Source organism: Adiantum capillus-veneris, chromosome 10 (assembly GCF_014529385.1).
Source record: "Adiantum capillus-veneris isolate H3 chromosome 10, ASM1452938v2, whole genome shotgun sequence".
NCBI classification, from domain to species: Eukaryota; Viridiplantae; Streptophyta; class Polypodiopsida; order Polypodiales; family Pteridaceae; genus Adiantum; species Adiantum capillus-veneris.
The window spans coordinates 77,435,891-77,461,971 of NC_140940.1; the positions used below are offsets into that span (position 1 = coordinate 77,435,891).

General features: G+C 42.5%; 1 protein-coding gene and 1 pseudogene across 1 annotated transcript; both read right to left on the reverse strand.

Annotated features, from left to right (window-relative positions):
* Positions 1-16,105: 16,105 nt before the first annotated feature.
* LOC147449105 (uncharacterized) lies at positions 16,106-19,155 on the reverse strand (annotated as a pseudogene).
* Positions 19,156-24,564: 5,409 nt separating this feature from the next.
* LOC147449106 (uncharacterized) lies at positions 24,565-25,872 on the reverse strand. Its single transcript, XM_086522536.1, has 3 exons — positions 25,818-25,872; positions 25,566-25,757; positions 24,565-25,493 (listed from the first exon to the last, which is right to left on the reverse strand). Exons 1-3 carry the CDS (start codon positions 25,870-25,872, stop codon positions 24,565-24,567), a joined length of 1,176 nt encoding a protein of 391 aa, XP_086378662.1.
* Positions 25,873-26,081: the final 209 nt, after the last annotated feature.

The window sequence follows — 26,081 nt, forward strand, 5'->3', positions numbered from 1 at the left end:
TGCTCGAGGATAAGCAGCTTTAGCTTGTCAAAGTTCACACCACAGAAAATCCTGCCGATCTACTTACAAAAGGACTTCCCTCAGAGAGCTTTGCGCGTTTTCTTAAGCAGTTAGGTGTAGGGTAGTAGATCACTTCTCTACATCTCTTGTATATTAGCATGTATAATAGATTCTCTCACACTTAAAGTACCACATTGGACTTTAAGTGGGAGGTTGTTGGGGTATAAAGCCCAATGTGGTCGCCTAGGTAAGTGGGCGGGCCGCCAGGTATGTACACATATTCTTTTGTAAAAACCTAATAAGAACTCACTATGCTCTACAAATTATAGTAGAGCGAGTTCACCATATCATCATGCTCTTCTTCTCGCACTCTCTCTCGCGTCACACTTCCGCTCGTACTCCTTCAGTCACTTCTTCCAAAAGACTCCTAACATAATTTGCCCATCCCCTAGCGTGCTAGATCATTCATGATCAGCAGCAGCAAAAAGAGATATGAGACTCGCCGCGTCACAAGTCTCCTCATCCCTCACCAACATTACTTGCTCCATAGACAGCTCATCTTGCTCCACCATCATTAACCTGGCATGATAAGATTTAAGATGCAATACATTTACCCTTGACTTATGTAGAATCCCATCTAGGTTAGCCAACTGATATGTACCATTTGGAAAACACTCCACTCCCTTGAAAGGGCCTTCCCACTTAACTTGAAACTTCTTTTGGAAGGTGTTGTCCAGCTTACTGTTGTAGCGCAAAACCAAGTCATGCTTCTTGATACCCTTACTTTTGACCTTTTCATTTATCTTTGCCAAAGCTTTATCTTGCATCTGTCCATAATTTTCCAATGCACTCATCCTATCGAGCTGAACCTCTTGTAACTGTAAGATCCTCTCTTTGAATGCGTCACTAGAATGCCCAAGAAAATTTTCTAACATCTTTACTGCAGGCAACTCTACCTCCACATGCAATAGTGCTTCCTTTCCATATACCAAATGAGATGGAGTAAACCCTGTGCCTGTCCTCACGGAAGTACGGCAAGCCCATAATGCACTAGGCAATTCCAAATCCCAATTCTTTCCTTGGTGCTCTGTCACTTTTGAAAGAATTTGTACCAACTCACCATTGAATCTTTCATTTAAGACATTACACTGTGGGTAATAAGGAGTGGTATACTGGTGCCTAATCTTCATCTTCTCGTAAAGAAGTCTAATAGTTTAGCTCTAAATCATGGTGCCTTATCCGAAAGTAGCTCCAATGGCACCCCAAACTTGCAACATATTTCATCATACAAAAATTTTGCCACATCCTTTGTAGTGATTTGTTTTACTGCTGTAGCCTCTGCCCAACTAGAGAGATAGTCCACTGCAGTCAAAATATAGCTTTTGCCCCTGCTTGTGACAGGTAATGGGCCTATTGCATCAATCCCCCACTTTTCAAACATATCAAATGCCATAATGGTTTTTCGTAGCTTTGGCTTCAACACCCTATTCCCAAATGCTTGACATCTATTGCAAGACCTACACCAATGGTGAACATCCTTGTGCAAACTAGGCCATACATACCCCTCTTGAAAGATCTTATGCAAGGTGATCTTTAGAGAAAAATGTCGGCCACATGTGCCTTCATGATTCTCTTCCAAAACTCTGTAAAGCTCCTCCCGCCAAGTTACATGTCTCAACACGAGATCAACCCCTTTCATGTATAAGACATCACCAATCAATTTGTACCTGTATGCTCTACGCACAAAACCATACTTCTTAGACTTCTGAATGTCTTTCGGAATGATTCCTATTAGCAAAAACTCCTCTTCTTGAGCCAAACTTTCCCGGCCATGATAAAGAGGTAAATTGGTCCTCAACACAAAAAGCTCCCCAATCATGCTTTGAGCTGCTTCATGTTCCTCTCCATTTAAAACACGTTCAATGTGCCTGATGCTCCATGCTTTGAACTTTTTTAATAGGCCTTTAATTCTGAGACACATTTCCTTCAATGAGGTGTTCTTGCTTTTCCACACACCCACACTTGCTTCACAACTAACAAGGCATCACCTTTTATGCGCAACCTTCTAGTCCCATGCTTCAAACAAATGTGTAATCCATATTCCAAAGTAGCATATTCAGCCTCATTGTTACTATGTGCATCCAATTTGAACCCTCTCTTGCATACTAGCTTCCCCTCTAGATTGTAAAGTGTTATACCCCCTGAAGCTGCATCATGGCTCTTTCTGTATAAGCCATCAAAGAACAACACATGTGCATTGTTGATCTATGGAACTTCTTCAAATACCCTTTTCGCCACCTCTTCCTTAACAAGAAGGGGATTCTCCTTGTAAGTCAACAAATCAGCTAGGGTAGCTCTTGTACTATCTTCCACAAAAAAAGAGAACTCAAACTCTTGCAGCTCAATTACCCATTTCAAGACCACATTTGACATGTTAGTACCATTAATTAAATGTGGCAAAAAGGTGTAACTCGTCAAGAAAACAAAAGGTCGTGGTAGAAAGTAATGACGAAACGACAAGCAAATATTACACTGGCCATTACTAGCTCTACTTTCGAGAATTTTCTCTCTACTTCCAACTTCACTTGGCTTGCACAATACACTTGCCTCATATAGTGACTGCCCTTCCCCTTTTGCAATAGCATGGCTCCAATGGCATCATCCCCTACTGATGGATTTACATAGAAAACTTTATCCCAATCACGAGCCTGCATGGCTGACAACCCCCCTAACACCTCTTTCACCTCTTGAAGCACTTCTTCACATTGTTATCCCATTGCAATGGGTCATGCTTTGCCACTTGTTGTAATGGAAAAAGGAGCTGTGAAGACAATGGAATAAACCGCGCCATGTACTTTACTTTGTGTATAAAGATTTCCAATTGCTTTGTACTCGTAGGCGATGGAAGAAGAATAATAGACTTAACCTTATCTGGATCAGCCTCAATGCCATTTTCTGACAACATGTGGCCCAATAACTTCACCCTTGGCTATGCTAGATGACATTTTTTTGGATTTAGTTGTCCTCCACATTCATCATATCGAGCCAATACCATCTACAGCTTCTCATGGTGTTAAACCCTACTGTTGTAGACACAGAAGTCATCCATAAAAGCTTTAACACAACTACCAATGAATAGTGCCAATACCCAATTTGGTCTCTCTTGATAGAAAGATGGTCCATTTGACAACCCAAATGGCAATACCGTGTAGCAATAACAACCCCATGGCGTAATGAAAGCTATGTTTGTTCGGTCTTTAAGAGCAATCTTCAATTGAAAATAGCCTGAAAAACCATCACACACACTGTACCTCTCATAACCTGTCCACTGAATCCAAGATCTGATCGATGAATGGAAGAGGATATGGGTTCTTCTTAGTGGCTGCATTTAAGGGTTTAAAATCTACACAAATCCTCCACTTTCCATCCTTCTTTGATTGACTACTACTGGACTCACCCATTCTGTGGTCTCCATAGGGACTATGAACCCTGCTTTCAATAACTTGTCCACCTCTTCCCGCAAGGCTTCCATTTGCTCTTGACAAATCCTTCTTAGCCTTTGTCGCACTGGCTTAGCACCTTTTTTCAGCTCTATATGCATCTCTTCTCCTTTGGACCCTCTAATCTCTTCATATGAAGTAATGAACAAATCAGGAAAACTAGCCAGCATGTGCAAATATATCTCCTTTTCCATAGCTGGGAGGTCTCCACTGATCATTTGTGTCATCAATTCTTGCTTCTTTGACAATTCAACCTTGGTTTGCATCAGCCCTTCAACCACTTCATAAGGCCCTTCACTTTCATCTTCAATCTCATTTGCAAATGCAACTAAACCAAACTCTTGGATTTCTTTGTCCATCAAAAGAAATGTAACATCAACATCCTCATCACTGCTCGTAGTACTATCACTGTCCTCATCAGTCACTGTGGAATAGTCTTCATCACCAGACTCATCCTCATCTTCATAAATCTTTTCCAATACTTTCCTTGTGTCCATATTATATAGCTTCTTGGCACCTGTCTTTCCATAGAGGCTAATTGTACCACGTCACCAATCTTGAACAGCTCCCACTGCACGTAACCAGGGTCTAGCCAGTCTAATAGGATTGCTCCCAACCCCGTTGGCATCACATGAAAATAAACCACCGCCTTTTCATCATACATCTCCACTTCTAAGCTCTTTACAACACCCAAACATTTTACTTTTTGATGGTTTTCCAATCTAATCCAAAAGCCTAACACCCCAGTCACTGTAAGACCCATCTTCTCAATGCATGAGTGTGTTATGATACATATTTGGGCTCCACCATCCACATAACCTTGTCCCATATTTTTTCTTTTGTGCCACACATCTACTACTGGGCAAAGTCTGGTAGCTCTTCCATTGCCAACACCTTTACTGAATCTCTCTCTGGCTCTTTCTCCATTGGGTTAACCATCCTCTTCCATTGTCTCTTTAGCTTAGGCACCATCTCTATAAGCTGCCCAAATCTGCCTTCCTACTTGTCAGATCCTCCTTCAAGTCATAACTTAATTGCCCATCCCCTAGTAGAAAATCTGAAACATGAAACTTGTGAGACGAGCCCTCCTTTTCCTCTTGGCCTTGACATCCTCGCCTTCATGGCTCTTTCCCTTATTCTTACTAGGATGTGGGGCACTTCTTCCTTCCTTGTCCTCTATGGTCCTCTTCCCAATAGGCATCACTAATGTATCCTCCAGCTTTGCTGCCTTCTCCAAGGTGACCACACTTATCACTTTTGTCTTTGCCTTTTCTTCTTAGGTTAATCCACTGGTTCCTTCTTCTCCCCTAATTTCAATGCCATAATCATTTGACCTGGTTAGCACCTGTCTTGGCAATGGATACATGTCTCTCCCCCCATCTTTGGTGGCTTATCACATTGCGGGCTGATTTGTCCCAACTCTCCACAATTATAACATGTGGGCGTCTGCCTCCAGACTCTACCATTGCTTTGTCCAACACCATTCCTGGGTCTTTCTTCACCTCCTAACTGATTTGCAAACCTCCCCCGACCTCGATTATTTCCCACATTACCTAGCATGTTTAGACTGAGATTCTTCATTAAATCTACCACTTGCCTCATGTCTTGCCTTAGCCCATCATCTTGCATTGCTGTAGTGACCACTGCTGGCATAACTTGAGAAGTAATAGAAACCACTGGTTCATGATGAACCCCTGACATGCGACGTTGTAAAGAGTCCATAGGCTGAAACGCAGGCCTCCTGGGCGAGGACTCCACCCCTAACTGGCTCATTTTCCTCAGCTTCTACTCTTTGTTCTTTGCCACCTCCAATGGATCTTCATATGTTCCAGGATTCTTTAGCTCCACTCTTTAACGTATAATCTCCCAAAGACCAGCCATGAACATGTCCTTCTTCATCATGTCAGGTGGAGGTACCTGTGGTGCTAAGGCCTTGCACATCCGCTTCCATGCCAATGAAAACTTACGTATGTACGCATCTACTGACTCACCTTTCTTTTGCACCAAACCTTGTACTTTTTGCCACACTTTGTCAAGATCTTTTGTCTTCATAAACTCCACTTTCAATCCATGCCTTAGATTGTCCCAACTCAATCTTACAGGTGGATCAACCACACACAACTTCTCTTCAAATGCTTTGGACCAAACTCGTGCATCACTCTTCAAACAAATTTGGAGAAGACGTAACATCTGTGCCGGATCATGAATTTGATTGCTAATGTAGGCAACCTCCATCTTTTCCAAAAAGTCTTCCACATCTTCATCATTTCTTCCATGAAATTCCGAATAAGAGAAAGCCATGGCTACCCAAGTTACGATGCTTTGAGAACCCCTTCGAACACACGTGCAAGAACCCAAAACTTTTGACTAACTCAATCCCTAGAAACTTCAATGGAACTTGTCTTTAGATAAGGACAAACATGTGCACATCAAATGAGTTTTCATAGTTAATCATTGGAATTACAACAGGCAAAGGGCATTCCAGTATTTCTCTTAATCTTCTTAGTCCTAACATAAAGACTATGTGCTGCTGGAAAAAAAACTTCCTGGACACATGAACATTTATCTGGATTCTTTGTGTTAAATGAAAAGGACTGAATTGAAGTCCGTTTTGATCATCCATTAAAGCCAACCATGCAGCTCCCAAGAAGGCACATCTGACTTATCCTCTGATTTTGCCAGAATTTCAATAGCATAACAGCATAAATGGTTCAAAAGGCCAAAAAACTAGCCATCACAACTTGGAAAAATTTTGGCAGAGTTTCCCCAGAAGTAGAGCAGTAAGAACCCAAAATATAGACTGTATATGTATGCATAACCTGCCAACAATAGAATCCGAGCATCAAGTAGGAATCACTAGTACATAGCCTATGGAGAGTTCACAAAAAGGGTGCTTCAGCTACCTGTATCACCGAAAGGATCTCACATTTGAGAATTTCCCAGCTCAATAAAACCTCCCGATATCGACCCTCTCACGAAAACTTATGCAAACCTCGTATAGTCAAGTCTCAAAAATGACTATCTTCCGGACCAAGTCTCAAGGACTACCAAATAAAACCAAGTATGGATCCACAAAGGCATACAATGGCAGAATCCACAAGTAACGTACAATACAAGACAATGCGCTCAAACAGGCGCCAAATGATGCATACCCACGGCAACTGCAAGTGACTCCCACTTGCCAGTGTATCACTCTACTGCAGCTACCTTTACCTGTGTGAATCACCTGTACCTGTACCTGTAACCTGTAACCTGTAATCTGCAACCCGTAATCCGCAATCTGTACTCCCGAAGCTGAAGGTACTCGAAGAAGATCCTCCGTGGGGACGCCAAAAGAATGTGAGCGGGTTGGAAACACACACAAAGCCTCTATGATAAGCCAACACACACTCTTGGAATAACACACACACACACACACACACACACACACACACACACACACACACACACACACACACACACACACACACACACACACACACACACACACACACACATTATGGGGCACCACTCGGCTTACACAACCCGCCTGGCCGAGATAGGAAACACACTGATGGAGTGAGAAGAGAGAGATTTCCCACTTGCCCACTCAACACTCACACATACACACTCACACACATACTATCAATTCAGCTCAAAGGAGGCAAATTGCTATTGTTTAGATTCAATGAAGCTCAGCCTAACACCAATGGGGCACATAGTTTACACAATATTGAGGAAATACACCAAATACAACCACAAAGTTAAGCAGAGGCTTCACTCACCGGAGAAGATTACACATAAAAACAACAAAAAATATATGAGGAATTTGGAAAAATGGATAGCACCATTGTGTCCGGAACGGCCAAAAACCCCACCCTACAACGTCACAGTGCTCAAATCTGACCTCGGATGAGGTGTTTAGGGCCAAAAAATGCTCCAAAATGAGCAAAAATTGAGCTGCGGGTATTGCTCCTCTTCTCCATGTTTTTTCTGGACTTTCTCTCAGTTTTTTCAGTTCCCACACTTAGCTTTATTACTGGGGTACCTTTGGCCTTTTAGCTGACCTCAAACGGACCCCAAACAGTCCAAAAAGTGGCCTCGCAATGCATAGTTGTCACCCTGCCGCATCCATCCGCACACCTGGCCCTCAACTTTTCTCAATAAGGCCATAGATTTGGTACCGCAACCACGTGAAGTAGCCCCAAAATATGGTCCTCATGATGACCTTTTGCATAATTCATCACAAAACATAGCCCCGTTGTGTCTTCACTTACCCACGTGCAAGACTTGATCCCATTTGACCTCCTGACGCCACTCGATGCCATCTAACGCACCTGCTTACCTCATGGTGTGGGCCCGCCGATAGCTTCCTCAAGAATGTTTACGCACCACAAACTCCTTTTATTATAGAAAAACACATTGATACTCGTGATAATGAAAATCGTTGTACTATGTACACGCTTTCCTACCTGTACACATGTGGGCCCCACGTAACCACCTGGCTCTAGAAAATGGGCAATCCTTTATTCGATGCACCATGCATGTGTATGTACATATGCACAATCACTTCTTCCAAAAAACTCCTAACATAATTTGCCCATCCCCTAGCCTGCTAGATCATTCATGATCAGCAGGCAGCAAAAAGAGATATGAGACTCGCCGCGTCACACCAATGACAAAGAAAGTGATCAGTCAAGTGACGATGAAGGATCAAATTTGTGTATGTATGGTGGACATCATAATGCCATTAGTAATTCTCTGTGTGTAGGTGATAACTTTGCCACAAATACGAACGAAGACGGAGCAACCTTCTACCTGTTGAGGTGCTCAAAGGCGAAATACAAAAGAACACAAGCTCTAAGAGATTCTTGGAACAATTGCATTTTTTGGAATTCCTATTTGGTTGAGGGCTAGTACTATGAGCTAATAGATGGTACGAAGGATGTTTATTACATACCTCTTGACCAACCAAAAGTGTAATTGGCATCACACTTGGTTCGATCCATCAAGATACCTTTGGAAGCCTTGCATGGAGAGCCACATAAGTTCATATTATCTCTAGAGGTTTACAAAAATGTGTACAATAGCATGCCAACGGTTTTGTAGGTCTTTGTATCTTTGAGCCTAATAAAAAATTGTTTTGCTGCAATTTTTGTTTGTTGCACCTAAGTCCTCCCAAAACACCTAATCACAAATGTAACCTCCTGGTCCTTTTTTCTCTTTCTACAGTCCATGTGTGGTGTGTTTCTCTCTCCCACCGCCACTTGTCACATGATATCGGAGTGCTGACAACAAATTGTCTATCTCCCATTTACTGTACCAACATGTTCACTTCAAAGTAATTTAGAACTTACTACAGTTCAGGTTGCAAGCATTTGACTGCTTGTTCAGGTACTTGAAGGGGGTATCTAGGTAGTCTCAAAGCACCAATGACAGGTTTTTAGTGCATGCTCTACAATAATGTACAAGTGTGCAGATTAGGTACTTAAAGTAACATGCACGGAACTTATCTCTAAATTAGCTACTTTAAGTACCATTGTTGTCAGTCTCCCAGCATTCTTCACATGTATCTATATAAAGATAGGGTACCCTACACTACCATTGTCGGTGTTTTAAAAGTTCCCTTTTAAAATACCTGCCTGCACATCAGGTACACCAAGTACCTTGGTTGGTACCTATATCGTTACTTTTTAGTGTTAGAATGCTAGAACACATGATTGTAATGACAAGAGGCCTCTAATGACTACACAACATGGCCTCAAAAACACTTAACTTACGTGTCTGGCACCATCCACAGCCACATCCAAACACACATACTACCCACAACATAAATTGAGTCCAAAGCACAAAAACTAGAGTCCAAAGCATGTTAAACTAACATAATGGAATAACTATACATTCAACTTTCGTGCTGCCGATAAGTTACATGGTAATCACTCAGTATAGAGGCATTCAAAATGTTATCCAAAAAACCATCCCTCATGGGAAGTGGGCATATACATGGGTAGAAGAGAGTGTTAAGCTGTAATGACAAAACATGGTAGTACAAGGGTTTTCTACAAAGCTTGGCTTCCTAAAATTACATGAGCATTTTAAGGATGAGATACTAGGGCTAAAATTTCATTGGCATCAAATGTGGCCCCGTCAAGTATTCTCCATAACTAATTGTCTTTCCACCTCACTTGAGTGTAGCTTTAATATAGTCGGAATATAGTTGTCCTCCGATGTAGGCTTCACATTAAAGGTGAAATCTTTAGCTGACTGATTTGTAGCATCACGCCACTTGGCAAGAACCTCATGCAAATCCCTAGACAAGAATTCAATACTCCGATCCTTTAGGCCAGGTACAATGATGTAGGAACCATGCAAATTATAATGGCATTTATAAAGAGTGTTGTCAATCAATAGCACATTTCTCATACTGTATCGCGGAACCAGCTTTAGAAAATTTTGCAGATTCCTGAAAAAGACTGGTTTTCCACCTACCATTTTGAATGTGGCTACATCACATAACTATTGTCCAGCCCATCCGCTGAAGTAGTCACAAAGCCCCCCAAAAGCTTCCTTGATTATTCTGTCCACTCTATTCAGCATTGCTGAACTCCATATGTAAATATTTTCCCAACCCACAACCCAAGCTAAGAACTATTTTGCATCCTTGGGAACAAAGAGGTACTTGAAGAACAACAATTACTGCTCTATGGACATGCACAAATATACGTACAACAAAAAAACTTCAAAGCCTTAGTCAACAAACCTTTCATCCTTTTGTTGATGAGGTCAAACCTAGCAGTTTCCACATCAGGTGGCTGAGCATCCTGGTTATCAGGATCTTCAATACATGAAGTACAGAGGACACCGTTAAGATCAAACATTAATGAAAGTCGTGAGGGGATATCAAATGGCAGCAATGTGATGGTTTTTGGAATATAGAGGGATGGATCTCTGATGATTATTATTTCTTCCATAGGCAATTTGAGTGTCCCATTTTCTTTTGGTATCTCTGTAAAATACATGGGTTTTACATACATCAAGGAGTAGACTAAGCACTTTTTAACCAAAACAAGAGTGACGATTGCGATAAATTGAGAGATAGAGAAATGGAGGCCAACATAAAATTCTCGTTTCTATTCAAAAAGCAAGAATCAAAGATTTTGTCATTACAAGAGAGTACAGACATGAAGTGTCTTCAATGTCACAGTTTTTTGCAAACACGAGGCTTTGGGGGGTGGGAAATAATACTGGGATACTGGAGGGGAGTACTTTTTTTGGGGGACTTCTTCGCAGGAGGCGGTGACTTCAAAAATTCCTCGCTCATCGATTTTTCATCTCCACCTAAAACCAAAACCCAAGCGACTTACACGCTGATGAGCATGAACATGAGCTATATAGATAAAACTATCAATGAGGTTGACCCTACAAACTTCCTCTACGTGCTGAGATGATTTTCCTGAACAAGCCATGAGTAAAAGAGGTCTCACCATCATTCTCTTCCTCAGCCTTGTTACTTTGCTGCTTTGAGCGGTTCATCTCTGATGCTAGCGTATTTTTGGAATGTCCAGCTGCACCATAAAGAGACGCAAGAATTAGACTCATTCAATGCTTGTAGGGATCCAAGTCCTAGATAGTCAAAACAAATTACCATCAGCATGTTTCTTTTGCTTCCTTGACTTCTTCACCATATCACTAAGGAAGACAGTAGAATCTAGATCTGCATCACCATGAACCATGCGTTGCACCGCTTCCACCCCCTCTTGTGCTACAAAATATATCATCATGACATCGACATCTTCCATTGGTTCAATTTCCTTTGGTTCTGGTTCACCTATTGTCTGTTGAGAGGGCTCCACCTCAGCAGCTAGGGTTTTGTCAATTGCCACATGCGAGCCTTCCTCGCAAGCCAGAGTTTTGTCACTTGCCAATGATGAGCCTTCCCTTCCACCTGGAGTTGACTGATCATCAAATTGCATGTACGTGTCTATGGTGCGGGCATCTGGAGTTGGATCAACATTTAGGTTTGGCACCTCAACTGGTAATGTTGCCACATATGGCATATGATTGGAACCTGCAACTACACCACATAAGTTGTATCTTGTGTAATCAAAAAAGTTTCTTACATTCTTAACAAACTCTATTAATCTCGATAGACATGGAGAATAGAAAACCAACCATTATGCACACGCATTGACTTTGCCAATTCTGGAATACTCTGCTTACAGGAAGGGTTGGCACATTCTTTCTCTGACCCAACCCATCCAGCAAAACACAAAGCATGGTATGCATCACCACACAGTAGTGTATACACACACACACTACTTCAGAAGCCACAAAACCTAAACCACATGCAACACATGCTCTTGGAACAATCATTTTCGCCTCTTGGTGACTCCCATGCCTCGACAATTGTCAGTCGTAGCAACATTGAGTCACCTCTCTTCACTTCATCCATCAAGCTCTCACAAAATGTGACTTGAGCAACACATGTAGCTTCTAATGCTGCCAGCTCAATTAGTTCTTTCTGCACCACACTTGACAAGTAAATATTAGTCCATGTCAAAAAAGTACCAAGGATACACTCTAAGTACCTATGAGAGTACCTAGGACAAGCTCAAAGTACCAATCATAAGAACTTACCAGGCACATATGAAAGGCACTTGGAAACAAAGGCATATGTACGTTCCCATGGTACGAACACATGCATGGTACTTAGGAAAAAAAAGACATGTACTTTCACAATGTACAAACACATGCATGGTACTTTGTAAACAGGGCATATGTACTTTCAAAGTATCGACCTATGAAAGGTACCTTGAAAGATAAAGGCAAATATTTTTTCAATGTACCTATGATAGGTACAATAAACTCTACCAAGTAATACAACAATATGTACAAAGTGCCTATGTGGGTACTCTTGGTTGTACCTTGAATTTGAACTACCATATAAAAGCTACCATATTACTTAGCCTCACAAAGTACCTTTAATTCTAGTCTAATGGAGTACTTTGTGATTTCCACCACCATCACTAAGATTTGTGAACCACTGGTCAATAACCTTGCATTGGTACTTACAAAAAGTACCATGATCTACTCAATCACAGTCAAATGTTGGATTTTGAGAGTTCTACCTATTTGCTACCATTTATAAGCTCTATGAAGCACCAACAATGCCTCATTGGTAACTACAAAAAGTACCATGGTGTATAAAATCAAAATCACATGGTGGAATCTAAGAGTTTTGCCTCGTTTTTACCATCCCTAGGCTCTATGAAGAACCCATACGGATTCATTTGTACTTATATAAAGTACCATGACATATTTCATCCTTGTTAAATGGTGGATTTTGTGTAGTTCTATCTACTTGTGCCTTGTTAAGTACCAAAAAAACTCCATTGGGACTTGTGGAAAGTACCATGCAAAACATAATCAGAGTCAGGTGTTGAATCTTGAGAGTAATACTAGGTAATATCCCAAAACTCTATGAACCAATAAGAAAGTTCACATGGTACTTACATTGCACTTAAAAACCTAAATGAAAGGTTTAGTTTTACATTGCATACCTCTATACGGTCAACATCGTCTCTAATCTTTGAGTTTCTTGCATCAGCCCCTAGAGCTATCAATGCACTTGAGAGAGCAATGATCTTTGCATCAATTACCATCAACTCAAAATCAGATGCACCACATGCTCCTCCCTCCAGCTATCTTTCAGTGTTTGAAGCTCTGTCAATTGCCCTTGAAGCACTTCTGCAAGATGAAGATGTTCCCTCTATCTTCCACATGCTCTGACTTTTCTCTTGTAGCTGCACTTGGGCTGCATTTAGTGTGCTTTTCACACTCTCCGATGTACTCTTTCTCATATCCAACATCGGCTCTACTTCCGCCACGATTTGGAGATTAATAGAGCTTGAATTTAAAAATGAGTGAGGGCCCAAACTGCAGGACATAGAAGTTATCCCACCATGGTCAATGAGAGCCTTTGGAGTGGATTGTGTGGTCCGAGCCGCATGCTGACTATTCTCATTGCACTCAGTCCAGTTCTTGACATCTTGCCCGGGAGCTTCTTGTAGTGATCTAGGACCTATTCACCAAAAATAGCCCATGCAACCTTCCGCTGACGCGTTGGAATTTGCATGGCAGGTGGGCATCTCTCATATACAAACAAGGTTGAAAACTTGTGTGTGATTTCTTTGTTGGTTGGTATGGCTGATATACTCTATGAAACAATAACCTACATTCTTCTGCATATTCAGGCTGCACCATATGCAAGAAGATCCTGGCACCCTTCTCCCTTTTCTTTGTGAAGACTACCAGCCATTCCTCATTTGTCACATCCTCATCAGACAAATGGTGGTACAACTTGCCTTCCAAACTTAGACCCTACTCCTTGTGTAGGTCATGTCGGGTAAAGAAAAATATGGTCTGCTTGGGATATTAAGCTTTTTGAGATGCTACTGACGGGCGCAAAGTGCAACACGGACTGCGATGGCCTCTACGCCAAGACCATGCATGCCAAGCTCATCATGGGAAATGAAAAAGGGGGCACCACCTAGCTTTGAGCGGCTAGGACGCAAAAAATAGTAATTTAAAAATAGCACAAATATTGCACACACACACACACACACACACACACACACACACACACACACACACACACACACACACACACACACACACACACACACACACACACACACACACACACACACACACACACACACACACACACAGAGAGAGAGAGAGAGAGAGAGAGAGAGAGAGAGAGAGAGAGAGAGAGAGAGAGAGAGAGAGAGAGAGTGACGTAGGTGATGAAAACCCCTCGGGATGTAAGGGATACTTGATTCAAAGCGATATTTATAGAAACCTTAGCTATGGCGAGATGGCGACTGTGGTGATAGAAAGAGATAGTGAGAGATAGAGAACATATACTGTGTTCTCTAGAGGAAATTCCATATACACAGAGGTTCTACTCTTGTGTGTGGCGACCCTTGGAGTCAAGGTGTGTGCATAGCTTCCTTCTCATAGTGCTAACTTCCCAAGCCCCAGTGATCAAGTGCGCCCCCCCCAAAATGCTACACTACTCTCTCAAAATCCCCCCCCCCCCCCCCCTTAATAGTGACCTCGTAGTGCCTTTTTATAGCTGCAGGCTACATTAGTTTAGGATAACCTAATTAGGTTAGGTCCCTAATCAAGATAGACAAAGTAAGGAGTTGGGTCCCAGATGGTTGACCCTTGTTTTTAAAAATGATATCTCCTAGGTGGGCCTTTGTGACCGTCACCTAGAGAGAGGTGGCAATATACAATGGATTTTTGGCTTGAAACTGGAAAATAATAATACCCTACAGATGTTACCGTGGAGATGCAGCGTGGACAAGATGCTCGTGAATGGTGGACCTTGCTGGTGTGTCAGTGTAGCTCCTTCGCCAGTTTCGGGGTCGGCTGGGGCATGCCTTCGCGTCACTTCTTGATTTGGTGTTGCCACTGCGTGCTTTGGCCATCCTTCTTTGTCAATGTCAAGCTTCTTCTTGCTTTTCCCCTTCTTGTGTGTGCGTATGGCGTGTGTGCGTGCTCATGAGTGTGTATGTTATCGTTTGTGTGTGCTTGTAAGTGTGCGAGTGTGTATGTGCTATGGTTTTGTGTGTGTGTGTGTGTGTGTGTGTGTGTGTGTCGGCAAGAGTAGGTAGTGTGTGTGTAAGGGAACGAGAGAGGAAAAACATATGTTTACTTTATATTTTTATAATGTTCTTATGTGCTGCTTGCGAGATGGCGACACAAAGAGCAAGGGTGTGAGTGAGGAGAGGGTGGGTGATGGGGAGAGGGGTTGGGGTGAGTGTGTGTGTGTGTGTGTGTAGGTGTGTGTGTATATATATATATAGAGAGATAGGAAAACTGCTACACCTGCGGGCTGTTTCACAGGGAGCGAGCGAGAGATGATGGCGAGTGAGAGACAAATAGGGAGGGAAGGGGTGAGAGGAGTCGGGGAGGGAGTGTGTGGGTGTATGGGTGGGTGTGACAAGAGAGAGAGAGAGAGAGAGAGAGAGAGAGAGAGAGAGAGAAGAGAGAGAAGAGAGAGAGAGAGAGAGAGAGAGAGAGAGAGAGAGAGAGAGAGAGAGAGAGAGAGAGAGAGTCGGCCGAGCCAAGCAAGAGAAGGAGTGTGGTGTGAGAGACTAAGTATGCATGGCAGCCCTCCTTGGTTGACAAACAAGTTGGAGAAAGGGAGAGTAGGATGAGATGGGAGAGATGAGGGAGGAAGGTGTGTGTGTGTGTGTGTGTGTGTGTGTGAATAATGAAAGAGAGAGAGAGACTCTTGTCCCAAGCATGGCGGCCTGCCTTGGTTGAGAGATGTTATCTTGCGCCCAATGGGCTTGGTGACACAGGAACGAGGGGAAGAGAGAGAGAATGATGGAGCCAATAAGGAGAGAGAGAGCTTGTCCTTTGGTGACAACGGAGGAGAAATGGAGAGAATGTGGCCAAGCTAAGAGGTAGCCCGCTGCCGGCGCATGCATGGGAGGGAAAAGGGTGGCATGGTGGCAGACTAAAAAACATTTTTTTCTTCGTTGCTTATTATTAGGCTCCCCCTGAGTGTGGTTGGTTCTCACCACCATGGTTTTGAAAATCGGCTATCATTAGCCCTCCCTTCCGGCTAGAGGCATGCCTGCTTCTAGCTCTGCTTCTGATTCTCTAGCAACGGAGTTGGAGGGTTCTCCCTCCTCTAGAATATCTAGCAGGAACTCTAGATCAAATCTTAAGAAGTACCTTTTGAGCCTCCAACCATTGACTTTGGTCTTGTGAATTTGACCATCTGCTTCCATCAATTTGTAGCTGCCATTGGCGTATCGCTTTTTGACAATGAATGGCCCTTCCCATCTGGGCTGAAACTTCTTATCTTTCCTAGTGTCAAATTTTTTTTCGTATCTCAAAACTAACATGCCTTTCTCCAGACCCTTTTCCTTAATCCCTTGATTGAATGTGAGTCGGCGTTGCTCTGCTTGTGTTGCATAGTGGTTCATTGCATCTTCCCTAACTAGCTTAAGCCTTTCTAGATCCAAGATGTGGTTGTAGAGATGGGCAATTGGGTGCTGTAAAACTGACTAGCCATGACTCGCAAGCTGGCTATCTGTACCTCGAGGGGTAGAATGGCCTCCTTTCCATATACTAGATGGAAAGGGTGAAAACCTAGTGATTTTTAGAATGTCGTGCGATAGGCCCAAAGAGTGGCCATAAGATGCTTATCCCAATCAGTTGTGTGGTTATTCAGCTGCTTTGTGATGATCTTACATATCATGCCGTTTACCTTTTCCACTAGACCATTGCAATGTGGATAATATGGGGTGGAGTGTCGACGTGTAATGCCTAACTTTTTCATCAGTTCTCCCACCAAATTGCCTCTAAAACCTAGCCCTCTATCAAATATTATCTCCCTAGGTGTGCCAAAATGGCAACAAATGTGCTCAAATATGAACTTTGCCACTTCTTGGGCTGTATTGCGTGTGGTGGTTGTTGCTTATGCCCATTGGGTCATGTAGTCTACACCAAATAGAATGTATAGTTTACTTGATTGGGCCCTTGGTAAAGGACCAATTGCATCTATTCCCCACTTCTCAAACGGACCATATGAGATGATAGGAGTCTGTGGCTCATAGGTTAGTGTACGATCACTGGACAGTGGACAAGCTTTGCATGTTTTACACCAATGATGCACATCTCTGTTCAAACTAAGCCACGAGAATCCTACCTATAGAATCTTCTTACTGGTAATACCTAGAGCAAAATGGCCACCGTAGACACCATCATGGCAACTTGAGATTACCTCCGTGATTTCACTGATATTGGCACTCGCCTGAGAATCTCGTCTTTGTCCTTGCAATATAAGTTGTTGTTTAGAAGGTGGTATCTTGCTACCTTTCGAAAAAGCCATTTTTTCTGGCCCTTGGTGTACCCTTTAGGACATTCTCTTGTATCTAAGAGGTTGATGATATCAGGAATAGCATTGCTACCTTGAAAGAGGGGTAGTTTCAGTTTGATTGCTCCTATGGGAACATCTTGTATTCTTTCCTTGGCTAGAGCATCTGCCTCTTGATTTTCTACCCTAGGGACATGAAATAACTGCACTACTTCAAAATTTCTTAAAAGATCCTTAACTTGGTGTAATTGGCCAAGAAAAACATAATTTTTACAAATCCAAGTGCCATTTATCTGCTTTATCAAAAGCACGGCATCGCCAGACACATTTAGGCGTTGAATCCCTTGCAAAACACATTGTTCTAATCCAAGAATTAAAGCTGTGTACTCTGCCTCATTGTTGGAGTGGGAGTGTAGCAACTGCCCAATAGAGAATACCTTTTCCTTTTGCTCATTGAAAATGATGACACCAACTGCAGACTGGTTCACTGTTCTTTTGTATGCTCCATCCAAGAAAAGAGAATGAGCTCTTTCTGGCTTAGGAATTTCTACCATTGGTGTCACTTATTTACCTTGTGTGTTGACCTTTAGCTTCTTCTCATAGTGACAATGAGTAAGAATACCTGCTAGACTAGCCCTGGTGGAGTTTTCTACCTGCATGGTGTAATCAAACTCTTGTAATCTAACATGCCACTTAGAGATTCTAGATGAGACATCCATTTGTTGCATCACATACGAGAAGACCTCTTCCATTGTTTGAATTACAAAGGGTCTAGGCAATAGATAAGAGAAAAACTTTGTAGTGGTAAACATCAATGCAAGCACCATATGCTCTACCGCGGTGAATCCTTTTTCTGATGGGGTCATGACACAAATAGAGAAGTAGATAGGACGCATGAAAGAGGTTTGGGGGTCCTTTTGCATTAGTACGGCTCCAAGTGTATCACTTCGTACACTAGGATTAACATAAAATGGCTTGTCCCATCTAGGGGGTGCAATGGTGGGAAGTGTAGCCAGGATCTTTTTCTCTTCGGAAAACTGTTGCTCATTTTCTTCACTCCATAGGAAGACATCTTTATGGGTGATTTTTTGTAGAGGGAGAACCACTTGAGAGAGCAAGTGAATGACCTGCTGAAATACCTTACCTTCTGAAGGAAAGAGACCAATTGCTTAGCTGTGGTCGATGATGACAGAGATACTAAAGCTTGGATCTTGCTAGGATCAGACTCAATCCCTTTTGCTAAAATTACATGGCCAAGAAGAGTGACCTTGCTTTCACCAATGTGACACTTATCTACGTTAAACTAGCCATCCAAGGTTTGCAGCCTAGCCAGGCCATCATAGACCTTGCTCAGATGGAGAGAGTGAGAACTATAGATGCAAAAATCATCTACGAAAACTCCTATTTGAGTATCCATCACATATTGTGTGTAGCGCTCATGACCTACTACCTCATTGAGAATTTCATCTTGGAATGGGAGGGGAAAATGATCCCTATTTGTTGCTGCATTGAGAGGTTTGTAGTCGACACAAACTTTGGTGTGACTACCACTGGAGAGACCCACTTTGAGTCCTCAATGGGGTCAATGAAACCTTCCTGTAGCAAATTCCTTACCTCTTTGAGAAATGCCTCTTCTTGAATTACCCCAAGCCTTCTGAGCTTTTGCACTACATGCTTACGTCCTTCCTCGAGTCTTATGTGGTCTTGTACCACTATGATGCCTATGATCTTGTCATAACCATTAGTAAACAATGTGGTGAAGCTACCTAGCATAGAGGGGTGGATGCATGAATAGGTGGACTTACTACCTGTGTCCTGGACACACTAGCACGCTGGTAGCTACCTCCCAAATCTAAAGGTGGAGGGAAACTTTTGAGTGAATTTAATAATGACATTTTAAAACACGTGTAGAGACCACGATCAAAGGTTGTTACGCCTTTTTGTTACTCTCTCTCTCTCTCTCTCTCTCTCTCCCCCCCCCCCCCCCTGGTGTTGAAGCTGAAAGCCTCCATAGCTGCCTCCTCCATAGATGCTCTCTCTCTCTCTCTCTCTCTCTCTCTCTCTCTCTATTGCTACAATTCCCATATCCATAGCTGAGCATGCACTCTCTCTTTGAGTAGCTTGCCTTCCTCGATTACTGCTCTCTCTCTCTCTCTCTCTCACACACACACACACACACACACCACACACACACACACACACACACACACACACACACACACACACACACACACACACACACACACACACACACACACACACACACACACACACACACACACACACACACACACACACACACACACACACACATTGCATGTGAATCCCTAGCTGGTGTTTAGGGCTCAGCTTTGGACAGGGTACCTACTTTGGCATCCTCTTTCCACCTCTCAAAGACTCACAAGATGGTGGAAATCATTCCAGTTGAGGATGTTGTGAGTTTAACAAGTAGCACATGCCTTTGTTGTGACTCAGTCAAGTGCAACTCATGCAAACAGAGTATAATCAAGGATTATGAAGCAAACCAAAAGCGCGCATATCGTGAGAGAATCAAAGAAAGGGAAGCTAGAATTAAACAGGTCGATATTAATGAATTTCAGCATCACAAAATTACTGCACAGGTGATCAAGTTTTTCAAGTAGTGCACAGAGGGTCTTGACAACACGGCAAAGGAGGAAATCATCAGGAGCATTCTCAAGCATCAAGCATTGAGAGACCTAAAAATTCAATCTACAAGAGGTGAGGTTTCCAATGATGAGCATAGGGTATTGATTAATGGAATGCACAACACTCTGAAGGTAATCAAGAGATCAAAAAGCTCAACAAATTTGTTTATTAAACGAGTGAGTATCATGATGGTTATGAATTCCACAAGCATAAAACCAAATATAGCAGCTGCATTGAGGCTTCTTGGTATCCATCAAAGGAAATTCTATGCAGCTAGATCTCGATTGAAACATAATCATACAGAACTGCCATTGCATTTGTGTGGGCCACAACCATACACAAATAGTGTAATTACAGAGGAAGTGAAGGCCGTAGTGGTGAGCTTCTGGACTCACAATACTCGCGTATCGCCCAACAAAAAGGATGTGTGTCGAAAGCGTATTGCATGCAAAGTATTTGATAAACACCCAGTGCATCTTCTGGAGCAACCCCAGGTTTGTTTTGTAACTACAAGCTTATTTTCATTGACAATTATGGCACTGGTTTGGCTGTACTTCAGTTGACTGTTGTACAATTTTCTTATTGTTGCACATTGCTTTAGACCTAGTAACTACCACTGCCAAATAGGTAGCTTCCTATACATGCTTGGTAGCTACCACTGTGATCCTTATAATTGCCATTGTCAGACTTTGGTAGCATCCATGTTGTCCTCGGTAAAGGTAGCTACTAGTCTGATAGGGGTTGCTACCATCTGCCATGGTGTTCTTGGTAAATTTGCTGGCTACCACGTTCAACCTGCTAGTTTACAGTCTCATAGTCATGATAAGGTAGCCACTAGTCTGATAGTGCCATGGTAGTATTGGTGTATTGGTAGCTTTTTATTGTCAACTTGGTAGCTATCAGTATCCTAGTGCTAGCTGGAGCTATCACTCTAAGAGTAATAGATTCCAGTCTGCCATGCAATCCTGGTGGAAGCTACTAGTCTGCCATGACAATCTTGGTGGAAGTTACCAGTTTGCCATGGCAATCTTGGTCGATTGGTAGCTATCAATGTCAACCTGGTATCTACCCTTAGGTAGTCTGATAACAACCAGCCTTATAGTGCTACTCAAGGTAAAGGTAGCCACAAGTCTTAGAGTGCTTCCTACTATTAGAGTCAGGCTCTTGTAACTTTTCTCCTTCCACTCATCACAAAATATTAGTTACCATTCTAAGAGTAATAACTTCCACTCTGCCATGCAATCCTGGTGGAAGCTACCAGTCTGCCATGGCAACCTTGGTGGAAGCTACCAGTTTTCCATTGCAATCCTGGTGGATTGGCTATTTTTTCAACCTGGTAGCTATCACTGTCAACCTGGAAGCTACCACTGTTAACCTGGCAGCTACCCTTAGGTAGTCTGATAACAACCAGGTCTTAGAGTGCTTTCTACTATTAGACTCAAGCTCTTGTAACTTTTCTCCTTCCATTGATCACAAAAATATTAGTTACCATTCTTATACTAGCTCCCACCAGATTGATCTCACTTTTGCATGTCAACAATAAGTTATGATTTTGCCAATAAGTGTACTGAATATCATTATTTAATGCAGGTAGAATTATTTCTTGCCTTCAAACAGAGTCACCCAGAGGTACAAATTCACCAAAGGACATTTGAAAATCTGAAACCTTATTTTGTACGCAAGCTTCGAGATCGCTACAGCTGCTGTTGCATCACTCATATTCAAATGTCATTCTTGAGGGATGCTGTAAACCATATAAGGCAGATTTCTTATGGTGTGCATGGGAAAGAGTGTAGTTGTCAATGTGATATTTGTGGTGCAAATTTGAAATGTAGTGCTCAGACAAATTAGTGCCCTAGACTTACAAAGCTTTGGGAGTCAGTTTTATGCTCGAAGGCTAGCGGGTCAAATTTTTTTGCACTGAAGTGTTTGATTGGCGAATGCTCTTCATGTGGGCCTTCAAAGAAGCTACCAATTTGCCCGATTGAAGGGTTAAATGGTGCACGCATGGTAAGAGTTAAGATTTTTGAAGACCTTGAAGTTGGAGAAACAGATTCAGGGAAAAGAAGAAAAGAATCACAAGGAGATGCAGTGCGGGCAGCTTTTCATACTGTTCAAGGATCATCGGAGTAAGTTTATAAAGCACAATTTTGTTTACAGATGGCAGGCCGAGCAGTTTAAAGATTGTCTACGTATCTTCCCTGAAGATGTGGTAGTGTCAGTGGTGGATTTCGCCGAAAATTACACTTTCAAAGAGCAGAACGAGATCCAATTGATGCATTGGTTTTCTAGCCAGGTGACAATCTTCGTTCACATTACAAATGTGAGGATTGCAGGTAGTGTCCAAAAATACTATCATTTCTATATATTTGATGATAAAAGCCATGATACTCTTTTTGTCCAGCATTGCTTTATGCTCCATTATGGTTGGTTGAAAGGGCTAGGCATATCGCTCAAAGAACATTGGGTCTGGTCAGATGGAGCAGCTTTGCAGTTCAAAGCAAAGAGGCCTTTTTATTTTGTTGCTTGATATGGAACTCTGACAAGTTTGAAAATGACACATCACTTTTCAGGTTCAGGTCATGGGAAGGGAGAACATGATGGTGCAGGTGCTGTTATTAAGAGGCATCTCACTCAGGAGAAGCTAAAGCCAGACTATGTGAAATTACAATGTGCAGCAGATGTGGTGCCATTTTTGAGAGAAACCATGTCCAATGGTGCTACAGCCACGTATTCTTCGCAGGTACGACCAATTACTCGACTGTTTTGGGAGGTCAAAGTAGGTGATGTGGATAGAAGCCAACGTCGGGATTGTAAATCTGTGCCTAATGCACGTGGGTTACATTGTGTCATGGCTACTCCTTAATAAATGGAAAACTTCTTAGGTATCGGCAATTCTCATGCTTTTGTAGTGCTTGTTTGCAAGGTAGTTGGAGGAGGTGTTCGAACAAATCACACGTTTCTGCATGGAATTATGTTACCCTTGAACCTACAGATGATGTCGAAGATGATGATGAGATTGAAGAGTTTGCATATGAAGGACACCATGATGCGTTGAGTGATGCACTTCATGTTGGTGACAATTTTGGTGTTATAGCTCCTCATGACAATAAGGATCTTGTGGATTTCTATGTCTTGAAATGTACAGCAGAAAAGACTCAAACTAAAGCTTTGCTAAGAGATGCATGGGGGAATGTTTGCAATGCCGGCTCATTTGTTGTCAAAGGCATTTGGTACGAACTAGAAAAAGAAAATCCCTATGAGTTCAAACTATTAAATTCTGAGCCTGAAGCCACCTTGCAATCCCACCTTGTATGAGCTATTAAGTTCCCAATGCAGAAAGTGGGACGTACAAGAAAATTCTTACTTTCCTCAGAAACATATGAGGCTATTTACAATAGCACTCCTTTTGATGTATAACATTCCTAGTTCTAATCTAAGCTGCTTTTGATGGCCCTTCAACATCTTTTCTTTTTTTTTTCTTTGGGGGGATCTCCGTAATCTCTATGCTGAGCATCACCCTGTTTTGCAATTGCTTGAATCGTGTCTAAAATGCCTATGTGATATCCTAAGGCAGATAGCATGAACACTTTGTCGAAAGCCTTTCCCTAAAAAAGGAGATGAGGGCAACTCCAGATGAGACTCGCACATGCAGCTGGCCATTCAAGGGTTCGATGCCCCTGATCGGACAGCCAATCGATGACAGATCTTGCACATGCATAGTAGGCGGTTGCTCAACGGTTGTGTTGATAAAGGATAAGGTCAGGTTTTGCAGGTCCACAGCAGTAGGTGTTAGCAGTCTTTTGTAGGCTCCTGCTTCTCTCCCGCCTTTGCCATCGGCACCCTTATAGCTGAACGTCGTGAGGGGGGGGGGGGGTAATCACGTTGGGGGCGATAAGGAGCCGTACAGAATAAGTGCAGGGGTGCAAACATGGCAGCACTTTTCGAACATTCGAGGCTGCATGTGCGAGTCCTAAGAGACAATGGACATGTGACTCTGGTAAATGCTGAATACATCTGATGCATGAATGATCATGACCACTAGAACCAAGCCAAGTGCCCACCAGTACTCCCACGTGTACATTAAGCCATAAGAAATAAATCTTCCCCACAACCAACATAGAAAAATTAAACAAGTGTAGCTAAGTAGCTGCAAGGGTAGCTACTATGCAGACTCGTAGCTGCCCTTAACATTTCTTGGTATCGGAAGCTCTGTTAAGTACTTGTGATTGTGCAACTGTGGAGGTGCAGTGATGAACAATGTGAAAACGTAAACAAGTGTACAAGTTAACAAAAGCTGCTTTACTACATTGTGTCATCATTACAAGTTAACAAAAGCTGCTTTACTACATTGTATCATCATTACAAGTTAACAAAAGCTGCTTTACTACATTGAGCATTGGAAGCTGCTTTACTACATTGTGTCATCATTACAAGTGAGAAAAATACTCCATAAGTCAGTAAATGGTTGACTGTTTACATCGCTTATCATGGTTACATGTCAGGATAATATATCTAGCCGTAATACTCTAGACGCCACTGCTTTGAGATCCTAATGCTCAGGTTATCGATCGGTCTCGGCAATGCACATTCCTCGGCATACTTGAGGCGATCTTCCGTACAAAGCCAAGCCGTGAGCCAAGATCTTATAGTTGTTGTAAGATATCCTTGAATCTCAGTGGGATTCTGATTTTCCATATTCTTCACAATGCAGAAACTGCCTGGAGGATTCCACAGCTGCTTGTACTGTGTGTCATCCACTAAAATTGTGGACGTAGCAGTGTATTGACCTCTTTTCTCCCAGAAGTCACTTAGCTTCTTGTAAAATACAGGCTTTCCACCAGTTATCTTGATTCTAGCATCTCTTACACAATCCTGCTGTGCAAGAATTTCCTTGAATCGGGGAAACTGATCAGGAAAGCAGACACTCAACAGGTTTTCTGCTTTAGTCTTCATGTAGTAGGTCCACACAAATACATCAAAGTGCACAAGGCACCTGTCCAAGAATGCAGGTGCATCCATTTTATACCCAGCAGACACCCCTGCTATGTCTACAATTTCTAGATCATTCCAGTAGGCAGGCTTCTGTGAACAGTACCTCTTGTCTAATGAAGTCAGCAGGACACCATTAATATCAAGGATTAGAGCTGGCTTACTCTCAAACAATATGTTTCCAGGATCCTCCCATGGATGAGACACTGTCCCATCATCGTTCCTAACATAATCTGCAACACCACCTGCACCTCCTCCATCCTCCCTTTGTCGAGACACCGTCCCATCATCGTGCCTTACATATTCTGTACCACCTGCACCAACTACACGAGCTGCACAACCTGCATCCACAGATGCATCACCATCTTCCTGAGGTGGTTTAGACTTTTCATTGATAATCTCTGTGTCCTCACCTGCACCAACTGCCCCACCTACACAACTTGCTCCACCACCTGCATCCACAGATGCATCACCATCTTCCCAAGGTGATTCAGACTTTTCAATGATAATGTTTGTGTCTTCACCTGCACTACCTGCACCACCTGCATCCACAGATGCGTCACCATCTTCCCGAGGTGGTTCAGACTTATCAATTGTAATCTTCGTGTCATCACCTGCACCAACTGCACAACTTGAATCACAACCTGCATCCACAGATGCATCACCATTTTCCCTTCCTGGTTCAGACTTTTTCATGATAATCTCCGTGTCCTCACCTATACTGAGGACAAAAAACTTTGTGTTTTTATCCTCTTGGTCATCAATGTTGCTAGCACATGGGACTTGGCCCTCAACTCTAAATGAACAATCTACATCAGGAGGGTCTTTCATAGTAGACTGTGCTATCATACTTATTATGTGATCAAGATTTTCAATGTTGCTAGTGGCAACATCTGAACATAAAAACAATAATGAGATAAACAACAATGATGGATAGGACCAAAAAAATTTGATTTTGGCTTTGTTAATTCATAGGAAATGGAGAATTTTTACAAAGCCAAAAACAGCAACAGGATTTAGGAAAAGAGTTAAAAATGGCG